Below are 20,719 nucleotides of genomic sequence, written 5' to 3'. Positions count from 1 at the left end.
AAATCTTTCCTTAAGATTGGAATTTAAATAAATGTAGAAAGAGACTCAGATACTGGGAGCAGAACCTAGGCATTAGAGTATCTTCAAAATTTCATGATTAGTCTATATCAAACCTCATTCCTTAGCTGTAGAACCTGGTAGTCTACGGGACTGAAATCCTAAAGCTCAATTTCTATAGGATGTGGACCAGTGAGGAACAACCGTTTCTATCTTTCTTGTGGGTGTAGGACCCAAAGAGCAACCAGATAGAGCAGTGGCTGAATGTGGTCCCTCAAGATGGCATTGCAGATCTGTCTTTCCAGCTGAGTGATGAGCCTCTGCTGGGAACATACGTCATCAGCGTAACCAGCGCAAAAGCATTTGGCAGCTTCTCTGTTAAGGAGTATGGTATGAGCATGTGGGGGTTTGTCTGAGCTGCAGGGGGGACCTCGTACTCTTGATCTAGGAAGCTGGGTGTTTATTCCTTGATAACCATCCTGGGAGCAAATGGGACAAATAGCAAAATCTGTCACAGAAAAGAGCTGAGCTGAGGCTCAGAGGAGAGACCACTTTGGGACCTTGGGTCAGTGTGTGGGAGGAATGTTGTGCATGACCCCAGACCTTTGACACGGCTTATTCCTGCAGATCTTAGACAAAGCAAGATAATTTAGGATAGGCTTTGCCAGAGAGTATGAAGTCCAGTGCCATCTAACTTCACTTTCATTCCCTAATCAACTGTGTTGGGAGACTAGTTTTCCCTCACTGCAAATAGCTGTCAGAAGTGCAGGTTCATGGACATGTTTGGTTTTACTTTGGAAAGGAGCAATCAACCAGAGCCTATATACAAATCTTTTAAAGACACGACAGAAATATTCCCTTTCTGTTTCTCACCACCTTCCTTCTTCATTTCCTGTCTCTTATTCTACCATAGTCTGTCTTCATGTTAATTCTCTGTGAAGGCTGTCCCTGGCCTGTGTTTCCTACAGTTCTCTGTTTTTTCCTTCCAGTGCTGCCAAAATTCGAAGTGATCTTTGAGGCACCAAATCAGATTTATGCCCTAGATACAACCTTCCCGCTCCGGATATGTGGCAGGTGAGGATTCTCATTGGAGGGTTCTCCCTGTGTTAATTCCTGGCCCGATGAGCACTTCAGTTACAGGAGGCCAGAATCTTCCATGACCACTGTTTGCACCCTGATGCAACACAAAAAGTTCCTATAACTATTATTCTGATACTCTAATGCCCCTTTTCTAAAAACATTCCACAGGTCTCTACACACAAAATCTGGGGGAACAACCTACCCTTTGACAAGCAGCCATTTTTTAGGTTTTTTTGCAGATGCATAGTAGATACTTGGTGTTCATCTGCAGAACAAACCCATAGGAAATGAAGGAAAGCTTTTCCAGATTATGCTCTAGTGGAAACTAGAGAAATTCGAAAACGAATTGCCCCAGATACAGTCCAAGACTAGAGCTAGCCTCATATAAAGATGCTTTCTTAATGAAAGGCACTTGCTTAATCACACACGTTTCTGCCTGTAAGATGATGCATGCCTTCAGCATATCCTGGGGTTATTGCAGGTGTTGCTGATGTATAGTGCAGAGCTCTGTGCTGAGTCAGCACCTACAACATTCTAGTTTCCCAGAATAGATTAATTTAGCACTAATTATATCACAGAGCCCTTGATCTCCCATCACTGCAGTGCCCTAGGCTGACCCTGCTTTACTGGGTCAGGACTCCTGGGCCTGTTACATGGCTGCTACTCTCGAGCTGTATTGTGAATATCTGTGAGTAAGTGGTCTCTGGGGCTACACAAAGCAAGCCCTGTGTTCTCCCACTGTGTATGACTGTCTCTTCCTTTCCCTGCTTCCCCAAACAGATACACCCATGGGAAAAGCATCCAGGGAATAGTTCATGTGAACCTTTGTCAGAAGATAGCCCCGTTCCTGCCCAGTGCTTCAAAACCCGATCTCTGCCACAAATTCAACAACCAGGTGAGATGCTCAGGAAGAGATGAGCCTTATTCAGAGACTTTTGTGCTAGTAAGGCAAGGCTGCTGAAAGCTTTTGCTGAAGTAATAGTGATGTTACCCAATTTCTTTAGCTGCTTGCTCAGTATTCTACTGTGCTGCTTCTCAATAACTGTGCCTGATGATTATGAGTGGGCTTGCATTGTGCCTGCTCCACATCCTGGACTGCTGTGCCACACACCCCTGAGAGCAGGGGTTTTGCAATGCTGTTTCTGCACCATTTTGATAATTTATAGCCTTCTGCCTTGCTCAAACTTGTTTCCTCTCTCTGTACTTTCAGACAGATGAGGCAGGTTGCTTCTTCACAAATGTGAGTCTGTCCTCCTTCAGTCGAGACTTTCGGTATTATCAGGACAGCATAGTTGCAGAGGCCTCGCTGGTGGAGGATGCCACAGGTAATTCTGGAAATGTTTCTGGTGGCTGGGAAGTTGCACTAATCTTACCAAAAGCGCTTTTGAAGACTTTCAGGCTAGCCAGAGATCTGAGCTTTCTGAGCCCATTAGGGCCTGCTATCAAACCTCACAGATACAGAGCCAGCAATTCCTGATGGGATGACACACTCATTCTGAGTCCCTGCAGTCTCAAGTGGTGAAGCTCTCTAAGGGCTAGAAGTTAAGTGAGAGGAAGACTAGATACCCAGAGTTGTGGGCAGATCACCATCATGATATGAAATGTGTGTGCAGCTCAGCATGTCCATTAGTACTACCAGTGGGTCACTCTGCAGGGAAATGGCTGAGGGGTGCTTGGCTTTCTTGCTCCTTCTCTTATGTTTCTGTTTTGCTGCTTTCATTCAGAGATACAAGTCAATGCTTCCCGCAAATTACTCATCTCCAGGATTGGTGGGATGGCCTTGTTTGATGATGTGAATTCTTACTACCACACTGGAGAGATGTACAGGGGGAAGGTAATTCACAGTTACAGTCCTTTGGAGGAGAGAATGTGAACAATGCTTTCATAGTGACTGTTGTCTATTGTCTTTTCTGACCTCGCCTTCAGCCAGGGGTTTGAGCCAGAGACAAAACTCTTGAATTGTCAAATGTGAGATTAACACCCAAGACTGACATTTGCCAAATAAGCCATGAGTAGCAGCAGCTATGGGCATCCATATGTGGAGTCCAAACCCAAACATTTGGAATCTCAGCAGCCAGGAAGCCTTTTTCTGTGAAGGAATGGAGAGCATCAGAGGTTGGACCAGATGACCCACTGTGGTCCCTTCCAACCTTACCTATTCTGTGATTCTGTGATTGTGTGATTCTGTGAATGAACATGGTATCACAAGTGATAATGTGACATGACCAGTAGCAGTGTTGATAATCTTATTAGTGACTGAAAGGGTGATCTTGCTGGCTTTGGAAATGCTCCTCCTGACTTGGAGAAGCAGGAGATTCTGTCTGCTGATTAGACTTTTCTGCACTTCTCTTGTTCACCACGATATTCTCAGATTAAAGTCCTTGACTACCGAGGCAAGGCATTGAAGCACAAAGAAGTCCTCCTTGTACTAAACAGCGGTGAGCGGCAATTTAAGGAGAAGTACATTACTGGAGACTCTGGGACAGCTTCATTTAGCCTGGACACAACTGCTTGGAACAGCACCTTGGTCTCCCTGGAGGTAAGTGAGGAAGACTCTGTCTTGTGGCAGGGGAAGGACAGTAGTTCCTGAAACACCTCAGCTTGTTCTGGATCTTGGCTTCCTCTGAGAGCTTATTCTCCAGGTCCCAGTTGCTTTTCTCTTGAGATCTCCACACAGAGACCTGTGCTTTGGTGTTGCTCAGATCATCTTACCGAGGTGCAGCTATGGTGATTTGCAGCTAACTTACTTAACTAGGGAAATTAACTTGTTCAAGTTTTTTGTCTCACCAGGCAAGTGTCCTGCATCAAGATTTGGATAGAGAGCCTGGGACAATTGATTTGAGTTACCAGCGAGCCTCTTATTTCATACGTCCATTCTACAGCACCAGCAGGAGTTTCCTCTCTATTGTCCGTGTGCCAGAAACAATGCCCTGTGGCAAAAAGCAGTCTGTCCAGGTGGACTTCAGAATTTATGAGGAAGACCTGGAACATGGGCCCAAGCGTGTCATTTTCTCCTACTTTGTGAGTTTCTGGGGAAGTGCTAGTGGGTGACAGCTGAGAGCACAAGATCAGCGGCTCTTAGAGATTCAAGCCTGATATTTGATAGATTTGGCTATTGAGCTACCCAGGACAGGTAGCTCATCCAGTCATCATGGGGCTGGATCCAGGCTTCGATTCTGGGACTGCAGTAATAGCAAGGAAGGCGGAATCTTTCTTTTAGGCTCTGCACAGGTGCAGGGCAGGTGTTGAAATTACCTGTCCTCCCTCGAGTCTCTTCATCCCCTGAACTCTCCTTACTAGCCAAGAGCAAATAAAGGTAATATCTCTTTCCCCACCTCCACCTAATCTCCAATTTCAGGGTTACTTTGAGCTTCACAGTGATCTCAAAGACTCTGTAACTATGTGACTGTCCCCTTCTGTATTCTTCCCTAGGTCACAGGAAAAGGAGGGATAGTCCATGCAGGTCAGAAGACTATTTGGGTTGGGCTTCCAAGAAGTAAGTGCATTCCTCAGTTTCATGTTTAGCAAGCACTCAGTGGTCTGTGGCATCCACTCCTGTGGTGTAAGCCTCTTTGTGGTGTGGAGGTGGCTCACTACTTCTCTGTTGTATCAGAGCAACGTGCTTTTCCAGTTTTCTTGTTTCCTTTACCCTCCCGCTTTGAACCAAGAGAAGAATGCTCAGCATTTCCCAGCCCATAGGCTCATCCTCTGTTGTCTTCATTTTCAAAGTCTCCTTTTGCTACTCCTGCACGTGGCATGAAACTATAGCCTTACCCTCCACAGAAATTGGGTCTACAAATAATCTGAGTAGTTAGGATGCCACAATTTATAATTTTGATGGGTGTTGACCCACTGTTGCTTACTTCTTCAGCTCTTATTTTTTCCAATCTGAATTATAGGTGCTTTGGGACAAAGGTCACCTCTTCTTTGGTTACAGGATGGGAGATGTTTGGTGATGGGAGACTTTGAAAGAAATCTGACACTTTCTTTGTGGAACCAAGCTTGAACTCCAAAGTACCTTTTCATGTCCTTGAGGCGATGAACAGAACCAGGAAGAGTCTTTTGCTAGTCTTGAATGCCAGATTCAGAGATGTGCTGATTGTTTCAGTGGTCTCCAAAAATCTCCTCCATCATGAAATACTTGAAGAAAGGAATTAAACAGGCACATGCAGAATGACAAAAGCTGATCAGAGTCTATTTTCACTACCAAATCTACTTTCTCTTATTCTCTCCTTCTCCATCTAGTGCTGGAAGGCTTCTTCTCCATCCCTCTTACCTTCAGCTTGACCTATGCCCCAGCTCCGAGACTAGTTGTTTATGTTATCTTCCCTAATGGAAAAATCATTGCTGATTCTGCCACCTTCAGTGTCTCCATGTGTTTCAGAAATAAGGTAGGATTTGTGTCTGAGGCGATGACTAGATATGTTGTAGTGTATGTGTCTGTTGCAATGAAAGGAGAGACTGTGTAGCTGTGTGTGGCTGATACCGTGTGGGAAGCTGTCATGTGGATGGTGAGGTGTACTGTGATGTACGGAGCAAGTGTGTGCTGAGCATTGTGGGGGCTGCCACAATGTTTGGGAAAGGTAGGAATTGCTGTCTGTCTCCATAGGCATGTATAGGAACTGCAGCCTAGTAGGATCATAGCCCAGCACAGCACAGGTCATTAGTGTGATTCCCAGGAGAGCTCAGGGCTGCTCTGCTGCTGCAGTAGGCACTTAGAATTGTTAGTATATGGTGTTGGGATGACATCTGAAAGTGGATGATGGAAGATTCTGGCCATCCTGAAAACGCCGAGTGCTTGTGGTTGTTTTGACATCCATGGGAATCTGCTTTCTTGGCTGTCTTGCACTCCAAAGATGAACTTCTGAGGACTGGCATTACCCCTGCTCCGCAGCTCCACAGCTTTTTGTCTGCTGTAGACAGTCAGATTCAAGCAAGAACAGGAAGAACTTCAGAAAACTGAGAACAACCCCACAAAGAGCTTGGGAATAAGGACTAGGTTTATTTTTGATCTGAGGCTCCAGAGGAAAGGGCTCCAGAAAACAGCTGTGTGAGGTGTGTTATCATGGCTGGCTGGTTTGCTGGATAAAGAGAGCACCATGTTCTGACTCCACGGGAATATCTCCATGCAGACACTGGTGGCTCCCCCTGTGCTGTCTGTCCTATTAGAACCTCAGCGTGATGTTTTTTAGATACCTTCTGGGGGTTCCTGGGAGGTTCCTTGGATTTCTGTCCAAGGCAAGTTTTTGGAAACTCTCTTCATGTAGGTCCCTTTGCTGCTTGGGAAGTGGTAGGGTGGCCAGCATCAGAAATATCATTCAGGTATTGCTTGCATTCTTCCCATCCAGGTGGAGCTCGGTTTCTCAAAGCCAGAGACTCTTCCTGGTTCACAGGTTGGTCTCCACCTGCTGGCAGCTCCTGGATCCATGTGTGCTGTCTGGGCTGTGGATCGAAGCACTCTTTTGATTAAGCCAGGAAAAGAACTCAGCAGCCACTTGGTGAGTGAGCCTGCTCTGACTTCTTCCCTTCCCTCATAATGACATGAAGAGGGAGGGAGGCCATTGCATCTGTGCAGAGCTTATCTCCAAGAAAATCAAAGCACGGCCCAGAGGGATCAGCAGCACTGTCAGCATGTCATGGCTAGGGATTAGGGGTTAAGAAAGAGGTTGAGCATCACTCAGGGCACCAGTGGTAAGACAGCTTCTGTTGTTCTATCTTGTGTTCAGTTCAGTGGGCTGTGCTGGCAATGTCAGAAGAGAGCCTGGGAAGAGTGACAGCGGGCCTGGGCTTTCTGGCACGTGTTCATGCACAGTAGCCAGAAGCAGTTCAAACAGGCTTCGGATGTATGACAGGAAGAGAATGGCAGGTTTAATTTGTGCTGATTTTATTTTCTGCTTTTTCTTGCTTTCTCAGATCTATGGGTTGTTCCCATCTGTTTATAACTCCAGGTATCCTCACCAAGTATCTGAAGATGATCATTCATGTGGGTTCCCAAATGCTGATGAGCCTGATGTGTTTACAGCATTCAGGGTAAAAGTGGTTGATTTGGCGGGTTGAGATAATTTATGAACTGAGGGGAGTGTAGCCCCCTGATTTTACCAGTATCCTGGGGATGCTGTTATAGACAGCACAGGGAACCAGGTGCAGTTTAGTAACTCACTTGTTATTTGAATAAGTGACTTGAAATGTTGACTCAGGAAAAAATTTTGTGTGGTTACCACACTTTGGTTATGTGACTCAAGATGCCAAGGGTTATTGATTACTTTAACTGGATTTCATATAGTTTGTTTAAATCTCCACAGCATGAGCAATTGCACCTTGCAGGCTGAGAAGGCATGATATATAAATGACCATGTGTTTGAAAAGGAATAAATTTGGCTGACTCAGGCCAGATGAATTAGCTCAGAAGACCTTTTTTGCCCATTGCTGAGAATCTGAATTATTCCCTCTTAAAATGAAGCAAGGGAATACTTTGCCAAGCCAGAGTGCAACCCCCACTGCGTGAGGGGACAGAAAGGCACAGGGCAGAGGGCACTGAGGAGAGGACAAACTTCTGGTGATTCAGTTCTTTCTTTTTCCCACAGGAAATGGGGTTGAAAATTATGTCCAACACCAATATCAGGAAACCCAGAGTGTGTCCAACCACATCACTGACAACTAAGCTGCAGGAAACAGGAGTGTTTATTTCTAGGCCCATGCTGATGTTTGCCCAGCCCCATAAAGCATATAATAGTAAGCATTTGCCAACTGTTTCTTCTTACACAGGATGCTTAGTTAGTCTTTCAGGTGAAAGCAGTCCTGGGTTTGAGCCAATCCTGTAATTGCAAATGGAGGAGAAAGAGTGTTCCCTGGCCCTAAACCTGTTGTGATAGTGTGAGGCTGCCTGAGGCTCACAGCTTCTGAAATATTAGAGATCTGTCTGAATACCAGGTCCTATCTCTGAGGTGAGGGAATGGTTCATGTCCCATAGTGCCCATACATGCAAGTAAAGCCCAAAGCACCTCTGTCATTTGAAATGAGGCAAGATATTTTAAAATTTGGGACAGAACCTTCTGTTCTGATGCCGTGCTTTCAGAGAGCTGACTGGATTAGCTACAGCCTGCACTGTGCTGGAACTCTTCTGCTCTTATCCAGGACCTGAGGACACTGTGGTGACTAGGTCTTTGTTATTTCCATCAGAACATCTGACATCAACCTATCAGCCCATTATGTTTCCACCTATTTCTTCAGCTGAAGAGAAAGTACACAAGCCTTTTCCCCAGACCTGGCTATGGGATTTGTATTCTGTGGGGTGAGTAAACTGAACAGTAGGGGTTTAGTCTGGGTCATTTAGTGTGGCTGGGAGTGGCAGCAGATGCAGCTGAGTTTAGGTCATAGGCAGCTGTGCAAGACACCTAAGGACATACGTTGTGGGGCTCATACTTGTCAGGCTGTTTCTTATTGGAGCTGATGTCTGTATTAAATGCATTTTCCTCTACCAGACAATCATACAGAAATGTCGTCCATCGATGGCAAATGGCTGGCATGGGAAGATAGAAAAGCAGGTGAAGTGCAGCAGAACAACTTGGTTTACTGCCTCACTCTGCTTGTGGTAGCCCTGTGGGCTAGCATTTCCCAGACTGTGCTCACAAGTTGTATCCTGGTATTCAGGGGAAACTGATGTCCATAGAAGTCCTTCACAGGACTGGGAATTGTGTCCTGTGAGAAAGGGTCAGTGTACACACAGAGTCTACTGAGGGAGCTTTGGGAGATTTTTCATCTCAGACTTCAAAATTTTCTTGTCTACTGTTTGGAGACTGGAGTAGGCTCAGGCCAGATGCCCCCACATCTGCCCTCTCCAACCTCCACTGTCCTTCCAGATACAACCATCTCTTCACCCCCTAGCAGCAGATATCTCCTATGTGGTTTGTCCACCAACCTGATCTGAGCCAGCAAAATGTCTCTATGTTGTGTGTGTTGCCTTTTATGTTCATGGCAAAAGTGAATGTTTTGACTCCAGTTACTGGAGTAAAATAGTATCACTGGCTTTAGGTAGGGCTGGTTTTATGTCTGCCATGGTAGCAGCCACAGAACAAAAAGCTGTGATGTGGGCACAGGGCAAGCCTCTGCCCTGTCTTCATGTTGGGCTTTAAGCTGTCAGTGTCTCACAGGACAGTGAATGGCAGGATCTGTGTCTTCTGCTAAGCACTACTGATGTTGGTCATGTTGCTCTTCTGGTGTCTGGTTCTCCATCTCTAGTCCAAGAAGGATGAAATTGCTGACATCTCTAAACCATTTTTCGATGTGCAAAGGGCAAGCACTGTCTGATGTGATTGATGGCATCTTGCAGCCATGTAACCTATTGACAAAAATGTTCTGTTGATGTAAGCCTCTGATGCAGGGGTCCCAACTTCTGCAAGGCCTTACTTGTAACCCTACAAGGGCTGCAAGTTCAATAGGGCTCAGGGAATGGGATACACTGGAGAGAAGGACACAGACCAGGTCACCGGGTGTGGTGTACAACAACATTCAGTTAAATGCTTCTGTTGGTGTCTCTTTCTCCTCAGTCCCAGTGGGAACAAGAATGTCACTGTCACTGTGCCTGACACCATCACTGAATGGAAAGCAGGAATGTTCTGCACAGGACATAATGGCTTTGGATTTGCTTCAGCCTCCAGTCTGCTTGTTTTCAAGCCCTTTCTTGTGAAGCTGCCACTGCCATCTTCTGTGGTCCAGGGTGAGACCTTCAACTTGAAGGCCACAGTCTTCAACAACTTGCAGCAATGCATGAAGGTAGGTGAGCCCTGATAGGCTCTGTGAGAAAAGCGGGAGATGGCTGAAATCCATGGCCTGTGATCATAGAATCATGGAATGATTTGGGGACCTTAAAGATCATCTAGTTCCAACTCCCCTGCCATGGGCAAAAACACCTTCCACTAGACCAGGCTGCTCAAGGCCCCATCCAACCTGGCCTTGAATACTTCCAGGGATGGGGCATCCACAGCTTCTCTGGGAAACCTGTTCCAGTGTCCCACCACCCTCACAGTAAATAATTTCTTTCTAATATCTAGTCTAACCCTACCCTATTTCAGGTTAAAGCCATTACCCCTTACCCTATCACTGCATGCCCTTGTAAAAAGTCCCTCTCCAAGCTCTCTTTTAGCCCTTTAAGGTGCTGAAAGGGACTCTAAGATTTCCCTGGAGCTTTCTGTTCTCCAGGCTGAACACCCCCAACTCTCTCAGTGTGTCCCCATAGCAGAGATGCTTCAGCTCCCTGATTATCTTCATGGCCTCCTCTGAACTCGCTCCAACAGGTCCACATCCTTCTTACGTTGAGGTCCTCAGAGCTGGACACAGAACTCCAGGTGGGGTCTCACCAGAGGAGAGGGGGAGAATCCCCTTCCTTGACCTGTTGGCCATGCCTGGACACAGCTGACTTTCTGGGCTGCCAGCACACATTGATGGGTCATGTCAAGCTTCTTGTCTATGAGCACCCCCAAGTCCTTCTCCTCAGAGCTGCTCTGAGAATTAATTCTCCACTCAGCCTGTGTTTGTGCTTGGGATTGTCCCAACCCAGGTGGAGGACCTCACACTTGGCCTTGTTGAACTTCATGGGGTTCACAGAGGCCCACCTCTCAGGCCTGTCCCTTCCTAATTTCCCTTTTTAATAAATAAGGTCCCTTCCTTATTTCCCTTTTTAAAAACAGGGGTTATGATTTCCCTTTTCCAGCAGAGGGAACTTCACTGGATTGCCATGGGTTGTCAGATATGATGGATAGTGGTTTAGCCACTTCCTCCACCAGTTCCCTCAGGACCTGTGGATGTATCTCATCAGGTCCGATGGACTTGTGCACCCTCAGTTTCCTGAGATGGTCTTGAGTTTGATTGTCTCCTACAGCGAGTGGTTCTTCATTCTCCTGGTCCCTGCCTTTGCCTTCTGTGACTAGAGCAGTATGGCTGGAACACTTGTTGGTTAAGACAGAGGCAAAGAACTTGTTGAGTGCTTCAGCCTTCTCCATGTCCCTGGTAACCAGGTCTACTCTTTCCTTCTGGAAAGGGTCTACATTTTCCCTAGTCTTCTTTTTATCACTACCATACCTATAAAAGCTTTTCTTGTTACTCTTGGCATCCCTGTCCAGGTTACCAGGACTTTAGCTTTCCTAGCCTAACCCCTGGCTACTTAAACAATCTCTCTGTATTCCTCCCAGGCTACCTGTCCCTGCTTCTACCCGTTAGGCTTCCTTTCTGTGTTTGTGATGTTTATTACCATCTACCATCCCTGCTGCCCCTCCAGATCCAAATGACCCTGGAGGAGTTTGCACACTTCCAGCTGAAGCCATGCAAGGGCTGTGTGTACAGCAGCTGCTTGTGTGCCGGTGAAGCCAAGACCTTTCAGTGGAGTGTCACAGCTGACCAACTGGGTGAGAAGAACAGGAAGGTGGGGTGGTGAAATTGGGAAGGGATGAAACCAAGGTGGTTTTTACAATGTTTTGTAAAAGCTGACATAGAGTGAGAAGCTGGTTGCTTTGTTACCCAGAGAGTACTTGTTTGCATTCATCCTAAGGTCCTGATTACTTGCAAGTCTGTGCTAGGAGGTACAGAACCATATAGAGCTCTGATCAAATTTTTTGTTGTCAACAGGTGATGTCTATTGTATTAATAGGAAGTGCTTCCTCAGAAGATGTTTTATGTACCTACATGTGTGTTATTTTCAGGGATCATGAACATCACCCTCCACACAGAGGCTGTGGCCACCAAAGAGCTCTGTGGTGAAGAGATACCATTTGTCCCAAAAGAAGGACAGAAAGACACAATTGTCAAACTCATTCAAGTCCGGGTCAGTGAAGCTGTTCTGTTAGCTAAACCTAAAAATGAGCTTCGTGCAATACCCACATTTTGTACGTGTTTTGGGAGTTACCCCTTGCTATTCAAAATGTGTAATTAGCATCTCAGGCCCTGAGCTGGGCCCATCCGTGAGGGCTGATGGGTGTAGGAGGTAGAGGAGTGTCATCTACTTCGTACCATGGAAAACTTTAAACACTCTTTTATGTCCTTGCTCCTGAGTTCTCTGCTGAATCTCACAGCATCAGTTTTGCAGACATTCAGAAGTGAAAATATTCTGAAAATATGTGCTAATTCTAATATGAAGTTTCTAATATGAAGTGAAAATGTTTGACAGTAATTTGCATTTTTGTGTGGTAATAATGATATTCCCTCTGACTGTCCAGTCTGAACCAGGATTTTGTCCATATCTACTTCTAATCCCCTTGTAATCCTGTTTTTCTCCTGTGTGCTCATTAAAATGCTGCTTTTCTGTGCTCCAACAGCCAGAGGGAGTTTTGGTAGAAAAGGCTCACAGCTCCATCCTGTGTCCCAAAAAAGGTAGAAGGATTGTTTTCTTCTTTCACCCTGCTTATCCCCCTCTTCCTGCCTAAACAGGTCCTGGATATTTCCACTTGTTGAAATATTTTCTCTGTCCGCTTGACAAAGCTACAGAAGCATACTTTATTTGCAGTGCCAGCTAGAGCTTTCCTCTAGGCAAGGATGTGGGGAGGTCCAGTCTTTTAGCATCAACACCCCTGACACTAATGTGGCAGCTTGAGGCCTTTTTCACCTGTGGGAAATAAAACCAGACTACTGAATATGGTGACACTGGAGGACATGGCTTAGGCTTGCTGTTCCTGTCCTGAATTTTATGGTGTATGATGGGGCCATCAGCTAATTTTGAGAGCACGAGGTGCATTGAGATGAGAAGCCTGCAACTGAAATCTAAAACAAGATGGAGTAACTTCTGTAGAGAAAAACAGGTGGCTTTGACCAGGAGAAAATCCTCTCAACCTCTCTATAAAGAGGGCTGTTAAGACAGCACAGTCACCATGAGGTGGATGGAAGAAGTTGGGGGTGGAATGGGACAGGGATTTTTTGAGGTGTTTTGCAGCCTCTGTGACAGGAAAATGGGAAGTTAACACAGAATAGCCTGAAACACTTTCTGTGTATTTTGAACGCTGTTTTCTTCACAATCTCTTTCTTTTTGTCTTCTCCACACCTTATCCAACTGGTGTTAGGGAATCCAGCACAGGAGTCTGTGTCACTGATGTTGCCTCTAAATGTGGTTGAAGGTTCAGTCAGAGCCACCATCTTAGTCACTGGTAAGGAATTCAGCTATGAGTCCCATATCTCTGAGTTTAGCCCTAGGAAGGCCCAAACCCAGGCTCCCACACACCTCCTTTCTGAGGTTTCCAAGGCTCCACTGCTTTGTTCTTCCCATGTGTGTGGCTGCATTTCCTAACTATTGACAATCTAAAACACTTAGCATGGGAGAGAGTGTTCTGTTAATGAGCTTGCCCTGCCAGGATGGGAATGTGTACAGTCCACATGAAGGGCAGGCACAGTGGAATTGATAAGCTGGCTACCAGTTATCAGTGATAACTAGGGGTGCCCCCACATTGCTGTGCTTGGGCTATCTTGTTTGGTGCACTGCTGGGAGCAGGTCACAGGTGGGAGGAGGTGAATCCCAAAGCCTACTGCCCAGGAGGTGATCAGAGTGCTTATGTTTTGTTTCAGGGGACCTCATGGGGACAGCACTGCAGAACCTGGACAACCTGGTGCAGATGCCCCATGGCTGTGGGGAGCAGAACATGGTGCTGTTTGCCCCTATTGTCTATATGCTGCAGTACCTGGAGAAGACCAGGCAGCTGACTCCTGAGATCAGAGAGAGGGCAACAAGATTCCTGCGCAATGGCAAGTACAAGAGACCCACCTTGCTCCTCTGCCTTCCCCTGTGTCCAGTAGTCTCAGATGCCTACTCTCCTTCCATCTGAAGCACTCAAACACCCCATTCCATTCACAGTGATTTGATTGCAAATACCATTCTGAGCACTAATGCCCTATCCTGTTTTCCAGGGTATCAGATACAACTGCAGTATCAGCACCCTGATGGCTCCTACAGTGAATTTGGTACCAAGGATGAGTATGGTAATACTTGGTAAGCCCTGGGCTCTCTCCCTGCTGTCTACCTGATCTCTGACAGCCAGGAGGCTTCCAACAGGGCCTGCTATCTTATTGGATCCAAAGTGTTCTAGAAGCTTTGTGGGCTAGGGCACCCCAGGGGTAGGCAGTTGTTCTTGGGATGAACTGACTTGGACCAGCATATTAAAAATAGCATAATGGGTAAAGAGAGACCTACCAGTTTCAAACTCCTGCTTTTTTTCTTTTTTTCTCAACTTTTGCTTAGATTCTTTCTTTCCACTCATTCTTCTTGCTTTTTCATGCACTCCATTTCTTTCTGATTCTCTCTTCCCTCTCTCAAGCCTTTTTTTCTGTTCTCCCCAATCAGGCTGACTGCATTTGTGGTTAAATGCTTTGTCCAAGCCAAGCCATACATTTTCCTGGACAAGAGGACCATAGAAGCTGCTCTGACCTGGCTGGAGTTCCACCAGCTTCCCAGTGGTTGCTTCAGAAATGTGGGCCAACTTGTTCACACATTCATGAAGGTAGGTGCCAGAGCACCCTGAAGGACAACACAAAGCAGTTCTTGCCAAGTGTACTGGTAATTGTTTAACTTCATTTTCCTGTGTTGTTCTGCTTTCTTGTGAGAGAGCAAACCAGGGATAGGTGGGACCTGTTCTGAAAAGCTTCAGGTCTTTGTGTATTAACAGCCTTTTTGATGTTTATGCTTTTTTTTAGGGAGGTGTAGATGGGGAAGTCCCCTTGACTGCCTACATCACTGCTGCATACTTGGAGGCAGGAGCAACACCAGAGGTAAATACTGGGATTCTTTGCCATGCTCTTGCCTTAAGATCTGAATCCTAAAGAGCTTAGTGGTATCACTGGGACAGGCAACAGAGCATCTTGGAGAGATTTGTGGGCAAAGTAATAGGATGGGCAAGGAAGATCTTACCACTTCTTGGGAAAAAGCCTCAACTATCCCTTGAGGAGGACATTGCTGGCAGGGAGAAGGTGAGATTAAACTACTGGGGGCCATTGGACTTCATGGCTAGACACTATGGCCATTTCCCAGGCTTTACTGCTCATTCCTGTTCCCCTCACCCCCCCTTCCTCCCATCCTCTTGTTAGCCCTACACAGCTGAGAGCTAATGGTGAGTTGTTCTGAGGAGAGGTGGGTAGAGCTGCTCCCAGAGTCAAGTGAACAGACATAATGTAACTCCTGATACATTTTAGCTTCACAGAAAAGTCTGGGAAAGGAGTGCTGCAGGGCAGTTGGAACTGCATGTTGAAGTAATAACAATAAGAGGGAACTCTTATGATTGCTAAGGATTGTAGCTAATTACTAGACTGTGGTACTGGCAAGTAAAGAAACATTATTAACTTGATGGAGAAATGCAGTTGCTGTAGACATTGAGAAGGTAAGTTCTCTGGAAATCAGAAAAGGAAGTGAAAAAGCAATGCTTTTCAGTGGAACTGAAAAGAGTGAGCTTAAAAAAAAAAGGAAGACAGATGGAAATTAACCTTCTTTCTGGCAACAGGTGTCCTTCAGGTCACCTGTTTTTCACCATAAGGAAAATTGTTCACTGTGAAGGTAAATTAAACACAGTCATTTTGGTCATCAGGCTGTGTGTAAGCATTTGCAGGTGTGTGGTTTCGCTTTTGTTGTGTTTGGACTTGGAAAGTAAGATGTGATGGTGTTATTCCAGCAGTAAGGATCTTCATTTCATGGAGAGAGCACCACTGAAGCCCAAGACCAGCTCAGGAGGGTGGTCTGTCCACCCACCTTGCGCTGAGGGCTGGAGACACTGCTTCCTGGTGCTGCACTGATACAAAGAGTGCAGGCTTAAGCACAGAGTCACCTGGGTGAATGTATGGGGTACTTTCTGTGCTGGCATATGCTAATAATGCATCCTTCTGATTGTGTCTCAGCGTTTGCCTGCCTCACAGGTGTTTGTCTGTGACCCACACCTGTGTAACTCTTTTCTGTAGAGCACAGTGGTGCGCAAGGCTCTGGGCTGTATCCTTCCTTCCCTCCCCAAAGCTGCCAGCACTCACACCCAGGCCCTGCTGGCCTACACCTTTGCCCTGGCTAAGGACTCTCAACGCACCCAAGAGCTACTTGACATGCTTGATCAAAAGGCAATCAGAGCAGGTATGGGAACCTCAGGGCCAGATGAACATCAGAGAAGGGACAGGTGACCTTTCTGAGCCCTTGGCTCAGAAGCTGGGTGTCTGGGAAGTAATGCATATGCAGATTATTGGCTTATTGGTTTTTGTGTATCATCTTGGTGTGGAATATGGAGTGTTTGGTATTGCAAAATACATAGGTTTTACACAGTTGACCCGGTGATGTGATGATCCAGCTAAGAGGAATTTACTCAATGGTCTTAGCAGACACAAGTCACTGTGTCTAAGAGCCTAGGCCAAAGGATTTCTTTTCTGACATCCCTCAAGATCATCTACTACCTTCCTTTCCCAGATGGGCAGATCCACTGGAGTCAGACGTCATCCAAGTACAGACACAGCACCAGCCCTTGGTCACAGCCAGTGTCTGTGGATGTGGAGCTGACAGCTTACATCCTCCTAGCCCTGCTCTCCAAGCCAAATATCACTGGGTCTGATCTCACCACGGCCTCTGGCATCGTGGCCTGGCTCACCAGGCAGCAGAATGCCTATGGAGGGTTTGCCTCAACACAGGTAACTTGTGGCCGGGGAGGGGGATGTTGTTTGGGAAAGAACCTCTGCAAAATATACACAAAATATATGCAAGAGCAAATGCTTTGAGGAGGGGAGCCTTTGTATATGGAGGTTCTCAGGATGCCGAGTTCAAGCATCATTGGGTCTCAGAGCTGCAAATCTAATTGTTGTTGTTTTTTCCTTTTCAGGACACAGTAGTCGCCTTGCAGGCCTTGGCTAAGTATGCAGCGCTGACATACAGCACACAAGGGGTTGCAGAAGTGAGGGTGAGGTCCCATGGAGGCTTTAGGAGGAAGTTCCAAGTCTCCTATCAGAACCGGCTCTTGGTGCAGGAGGCAGCACTGACAGAGGTCCCGGGCGAGTTCTTGGTGCAGGCCCATGGCAGCTGTTGTGTCTTTACTCGGGTAGGTTACCACAGTTCCTGCTGTGACCACCCTCTTCTCATCATCTTATCAAAATCAGAACTCTTGATTGCACCTCTATGGAAGGAAATGTGCATTAACTGTGCTTTAATCCCAGCCTGTTGCCAATGCAATGAACCTGTATGTTGGAGGAGACAGAGACAGAACCTGTCCAAATGTGAGGACAAAGATGCTTCTATGGCTCTCAAGAGTACTGGAGGATGAAAATGTTGTATAGTGGTCCCACTACTGTGTGTTTTATGTGCACAGTCTCAGTTGAAAGGTTGAGAAGGATCCCATGGAAGGATCATGGAAGGTTTCCAATCTGAATGACCTTTATTTTTGGTACTGGGTTGAGTGTCCTTACTGCATATGGTTTATCCACTCACTATCCAGGGCCCAATCTTGAGGATTAGAGTAGCCAGTGAAAAAAAAAAAGGTGCGACAGATGATATTGAACTATCTGTATCTTAGTCTGTCTTTTTGTCTCTCCCTGCAGATGGTGCTGAGGTACAACACGCCCTCCCCACAAGACTCAACATCCTTTGCCTTGCAAGTGAAAACCGAGCCACTCAATTGCACCGAGGACAATGCACGCTCTGTTACTGTCTCTGTCAATGTCAGGTGACTCTAAAGATATTGCCCCGCTTGGGAAGGAAAGCCTGGCATGGCTGGAGAGCTGAGGGGTGCTTCTTGGCTGCAGTGGAGGCACCAGGCAGTTTCAGCAGAAGGGCCAGAAGGAAGATGGAGAATAAAGACACAAGTGCCTCTGGGGATGGGGAAATGTTACTGAGGGCCTTGGTTCTTTCTGGAGAGAGGAGTACAAGAAGTGACTTCAGACTGGGGATGCTCAGAGCAGTGCAACTATCATCTGCCCCCTGTGAGAGGAGGCAGTGACTGCCTTGGCCTCAGTCCTGGTTGAGCTACCTGGCTCAGGGTACTGCACACAGGGTATGGTGGTAGAGGGCAGGGTAAGCTGGGAGAGACTCTATTTTTAATCTTTGCCACCAGGTACAATGGGAAGAAATCCACTTCCAACATGGTGATTTTGGAGGTGTCACTGCCGACTGGATTTGTCCTGGCTCCAGGATCTGGGACGTCTGTAAGAAGCATGGAATTGGGATGGTGATGTGGTGTCAGTGGGACCATCCATGCCCAAGGAGAGGGGAAGTTTGCATGGGAAGGTTGCATAGGAACTTGTTGCCTGTCCCTCTCTTGAGCAATCTCACCATCACTTCCCCTCTGCCACACAACAAACTTTAATACTGTTGTCTCTTATCTTTGAGTCTTGAGGATGGTGATACTTCTGGCCCAATTTGCTCAGCATATCCTTAATAGCTGAGTAACCTAGGTTCCTACCCTTAGGGTTTGCAGGAGCTGAGTAGCCCTGCAGGGAGATCAGCCTGAAGGGATAAGAGTACAAATAAAATTTGGAAGTCAGTAAATTGAGAATCTGCCTACTCAAACTCAGATAAACTTTATTAGGATGTCTCATGCTTACCTTTCAAAAGAGAAAACTAAATTGCTTCCTCTGCTCTCCTGTCCTAGCTGCAGCATTGGCACTCTGTGAGAAGAACTGAGAAAACACAAGGAGGTGTTGCCGTCTACTTGGACAAGGTATGTGTGTGCTACTAGGGAAGCTGCAGGAGTGGAGGGCACTGCCAGAGTTGTTGGGAAAATCTAAGACTGTGACTAGCAAAGAAGGATGCTTAAGATTCATCTTGTGTCCCAGCCTTTGACTCTACAGAGTTGTTACTATCAGCTAGTGGGATCAAATTTAGGTGAGGAATAAAAAGAGCAGCTCATAAATTAACTGCCATTTGCTTTTGTTCCCCAGTTGACCCATGTCTTTGACACATACATTCTGCATCTGGAGCAGGAGATTGAGGTGACCAACCTGAAACCAGGCCATGTCAGAGTCTATGACTACTACAGCCCAGGTCAGTGTGAAGCCATGGGGTCCCAGGGCTGCCTGGGTGTTTGCACTTGGCTCTGTGCAAGGATAACTCAGACCTCTCCTGTTCTGTTGCAGAGGAGCAGGCCCTGGCTGATTATAATATCTTCTGCATCTGAGGTAGGTGCAAGTTCCTTCCTCAGCCCCCGATACAGACCTAGCAGCCTTGTGATGTTTCCTCTACACCTCAGCTACCTCTCTGTCCCATTGGAGTCCCGTGTATCTCTGATTCATCTCTGATGATGTTCCCTTCATCTAGGACTATAAGTGAAAATCCCTAAGCAGAATTCATCGTACTAGTTCAGCCTACTCTGTTTGGGTATGAGGAGTCCCTTTTTTTGGGGAGGGGCTGAGGTAAAAAACAAGGATACTAGATCAAACCAGAGAAACCCTTTCCTTTAGAGTCCTTAGTGAGAGTGTCCTAGCTGTTAATCCCAAAGTTAATAATTTGGGTCACATTACTTGCTCTCTGGGTTACCCTCTCTTCTGCTCTCATTTCTCCAGGGACTTGGTCTACTTCCTTACTGTCCGCTGTTTCAGCCCACAGGGATCCAACTAGTGCAAGATACCTGAGGGCAACAGGGCTGCTGCATTATTGCTTCTGGTATCACAGGGCATGCATCACCTGGAAAGTGACATCTCAGTGGGCTTGGGATATTGGTGCTGGGACACATCTCAAGTTGGATTTCAGGACTAACTCCAGCCCAACCTATGCTGCTCATCCTGACAGCCATTACCTGGTGAATTCTTTGGGGTGTCTGATTAATTCTGATTGTTTTAATCCAGGGATTTTCTTGCTTGTAAAAAGAATGAAAGTAAAATATAAATCACAAATCTGGGTGCTGTGGTGTGTGTTTGGATTGTGTCGCAGTTTACCTGAGAGAAGTGAGCAGAAGCAAACTCAGTATCTGAACCGCCTAACTGGCAATCATTTCTTCCAACACTGGATTCCCCTCCAGCATCATTATGCAGCCACCAGTATAGGGTGAGGACTCCTAGCATGGAGACTGATCCCACTGAGCATCATTTACTGCACTCAAAGGTAGCTGAGCAATAAGGTCTTGGCTGATTCTGCACTTTACATGGATATAAATCTACCCTGCTGTGTATCTCATGGACTAGCTCTGTCCTTTTAGCATACAAAGAAGAAGGGGAGAATTTTAGTTTCTGCACCTCCTGTGAGGTGCAGGACAATTCAAACACAAGTTGTCAGGCAGGGGTGGCACCCCAGTTGCCTAAAATTGGCTCTTAAAAAAAACCTCTAAGACTCATTTTATAAGTTTTAGCAGGCAGGCACTCTTTATTACGGCGCGCTGGAATGATTTCATGAGACTGGTTGCCCTGGGAATCAGTTTGCCAAAGTGCACACAGAGGCATCTTCGCTACAGCTTATATGTCAGCATTACATGAGTCTTCATTTTTTGTTCCCTGCATTCCTGTTACATATTCATGACATTTCCCAACACTTATTAGCATATATACATATCCTTATAAGGTCTCTGAGGAGCTTCATTGAGGGACTTCAGTGGTCTTCTCTGTCTGGAACCCCCAGAGTTGTAAGTGACTGCCTTTATGAACTTTAAGACAACACACCTGGTTATAGAGTAACTTGGTGTTGCTTGGCTGGCTGCCTCAGTTCCCTTCCTCATTGTTTCTTTACTTT

The 20,719-nt window shown here is 46.3% G+C and overlaps 1 protein-coding gene across 1 annotated transcript; it reads left to right on the top strand.

The window, feature by feature from the left end:
• The first annotated feature begins 356 nt into the window (after nucleotides 1–356).
• Nucleotides 357–19,987, top strand: LOC127467706 (alpha-2-macroglobulin-like protein 1). The gene is made up of 31 exons (XM_051779945.1): nucleotides 357–387; nucleotides 987–1,071; nucleotides 1,858–1,972; nucleotides 2,292–2,402; nucleotides 2,802–2,911; nucleotides 3,449–3,616; nucleotides 3,868–4,098; nucleotides 4,510–4,573; nucleotides 5,323–5,468; nucleotides 6,426–6,575; nucleotides 6,991–7,107; nucleotides 7,662–7,809; nucleotides 8,257–8,368; nucleotides 9,624–9,849; nucleotides 11,351–11,477; nucleotides 11,772–11,893; nucleotides 12,384–12,438; nucleotides 13,122–13,205; nucleotides 13,621–13,797; nucleotides 13,960–14,041; nucleotides 14,393–14,549; nucleotides 14,743–14,817; nucleotides 15,994–16,156; nucleotides 16,484–16,701; nucleotides 16,890–17,105; nucleotides 17,602–17,726; nucleotides 18,114–18,204; nucleotides 18,651–18,719; nucleotides 18,940–19,042; nucleotides 19,135–19,176; nucleotides 19,561–19,987. The coding sequence occupies exons 2-30, from the start codon at nucleotides 1,063–1,065 to the stop codon at nucleotides 19,173–19,175; spliced, it is 3,612 nt and encodes a 1,203-aa protein (XP_051635905.1). The 5' UTR covers nucleotides 357–387; nucleotides 987–1,062; the 3' UTR covers nucleotide 19,176; nucleotides 19,561–19,987.
• Nucleotides 19,988–20,719: the final 732 nt, after the last annotated feature.

Source organism: Manacus candei, unplaced genomic scaffold (assembly GCF_025592945.1).
Source record: "Manacus candei isolate 608988 ecotype Guabito, Panama unplaced genomic scaffold, ASM2559294v1 h1tg000014l, whole genome shotgun sequence".
In the NCBI taxonomy this organism is placed as follows: domain Eukaryota; kingdom Metazoa; phylum Chordata; class Aves; order Passeriformes; family Pipridae; genus Manacus; species Manacus candei.
Note: the sequence above shows the minus strand (reverse complement) of the source record. Positions and strands in the feature narration are given on the sequence as shown.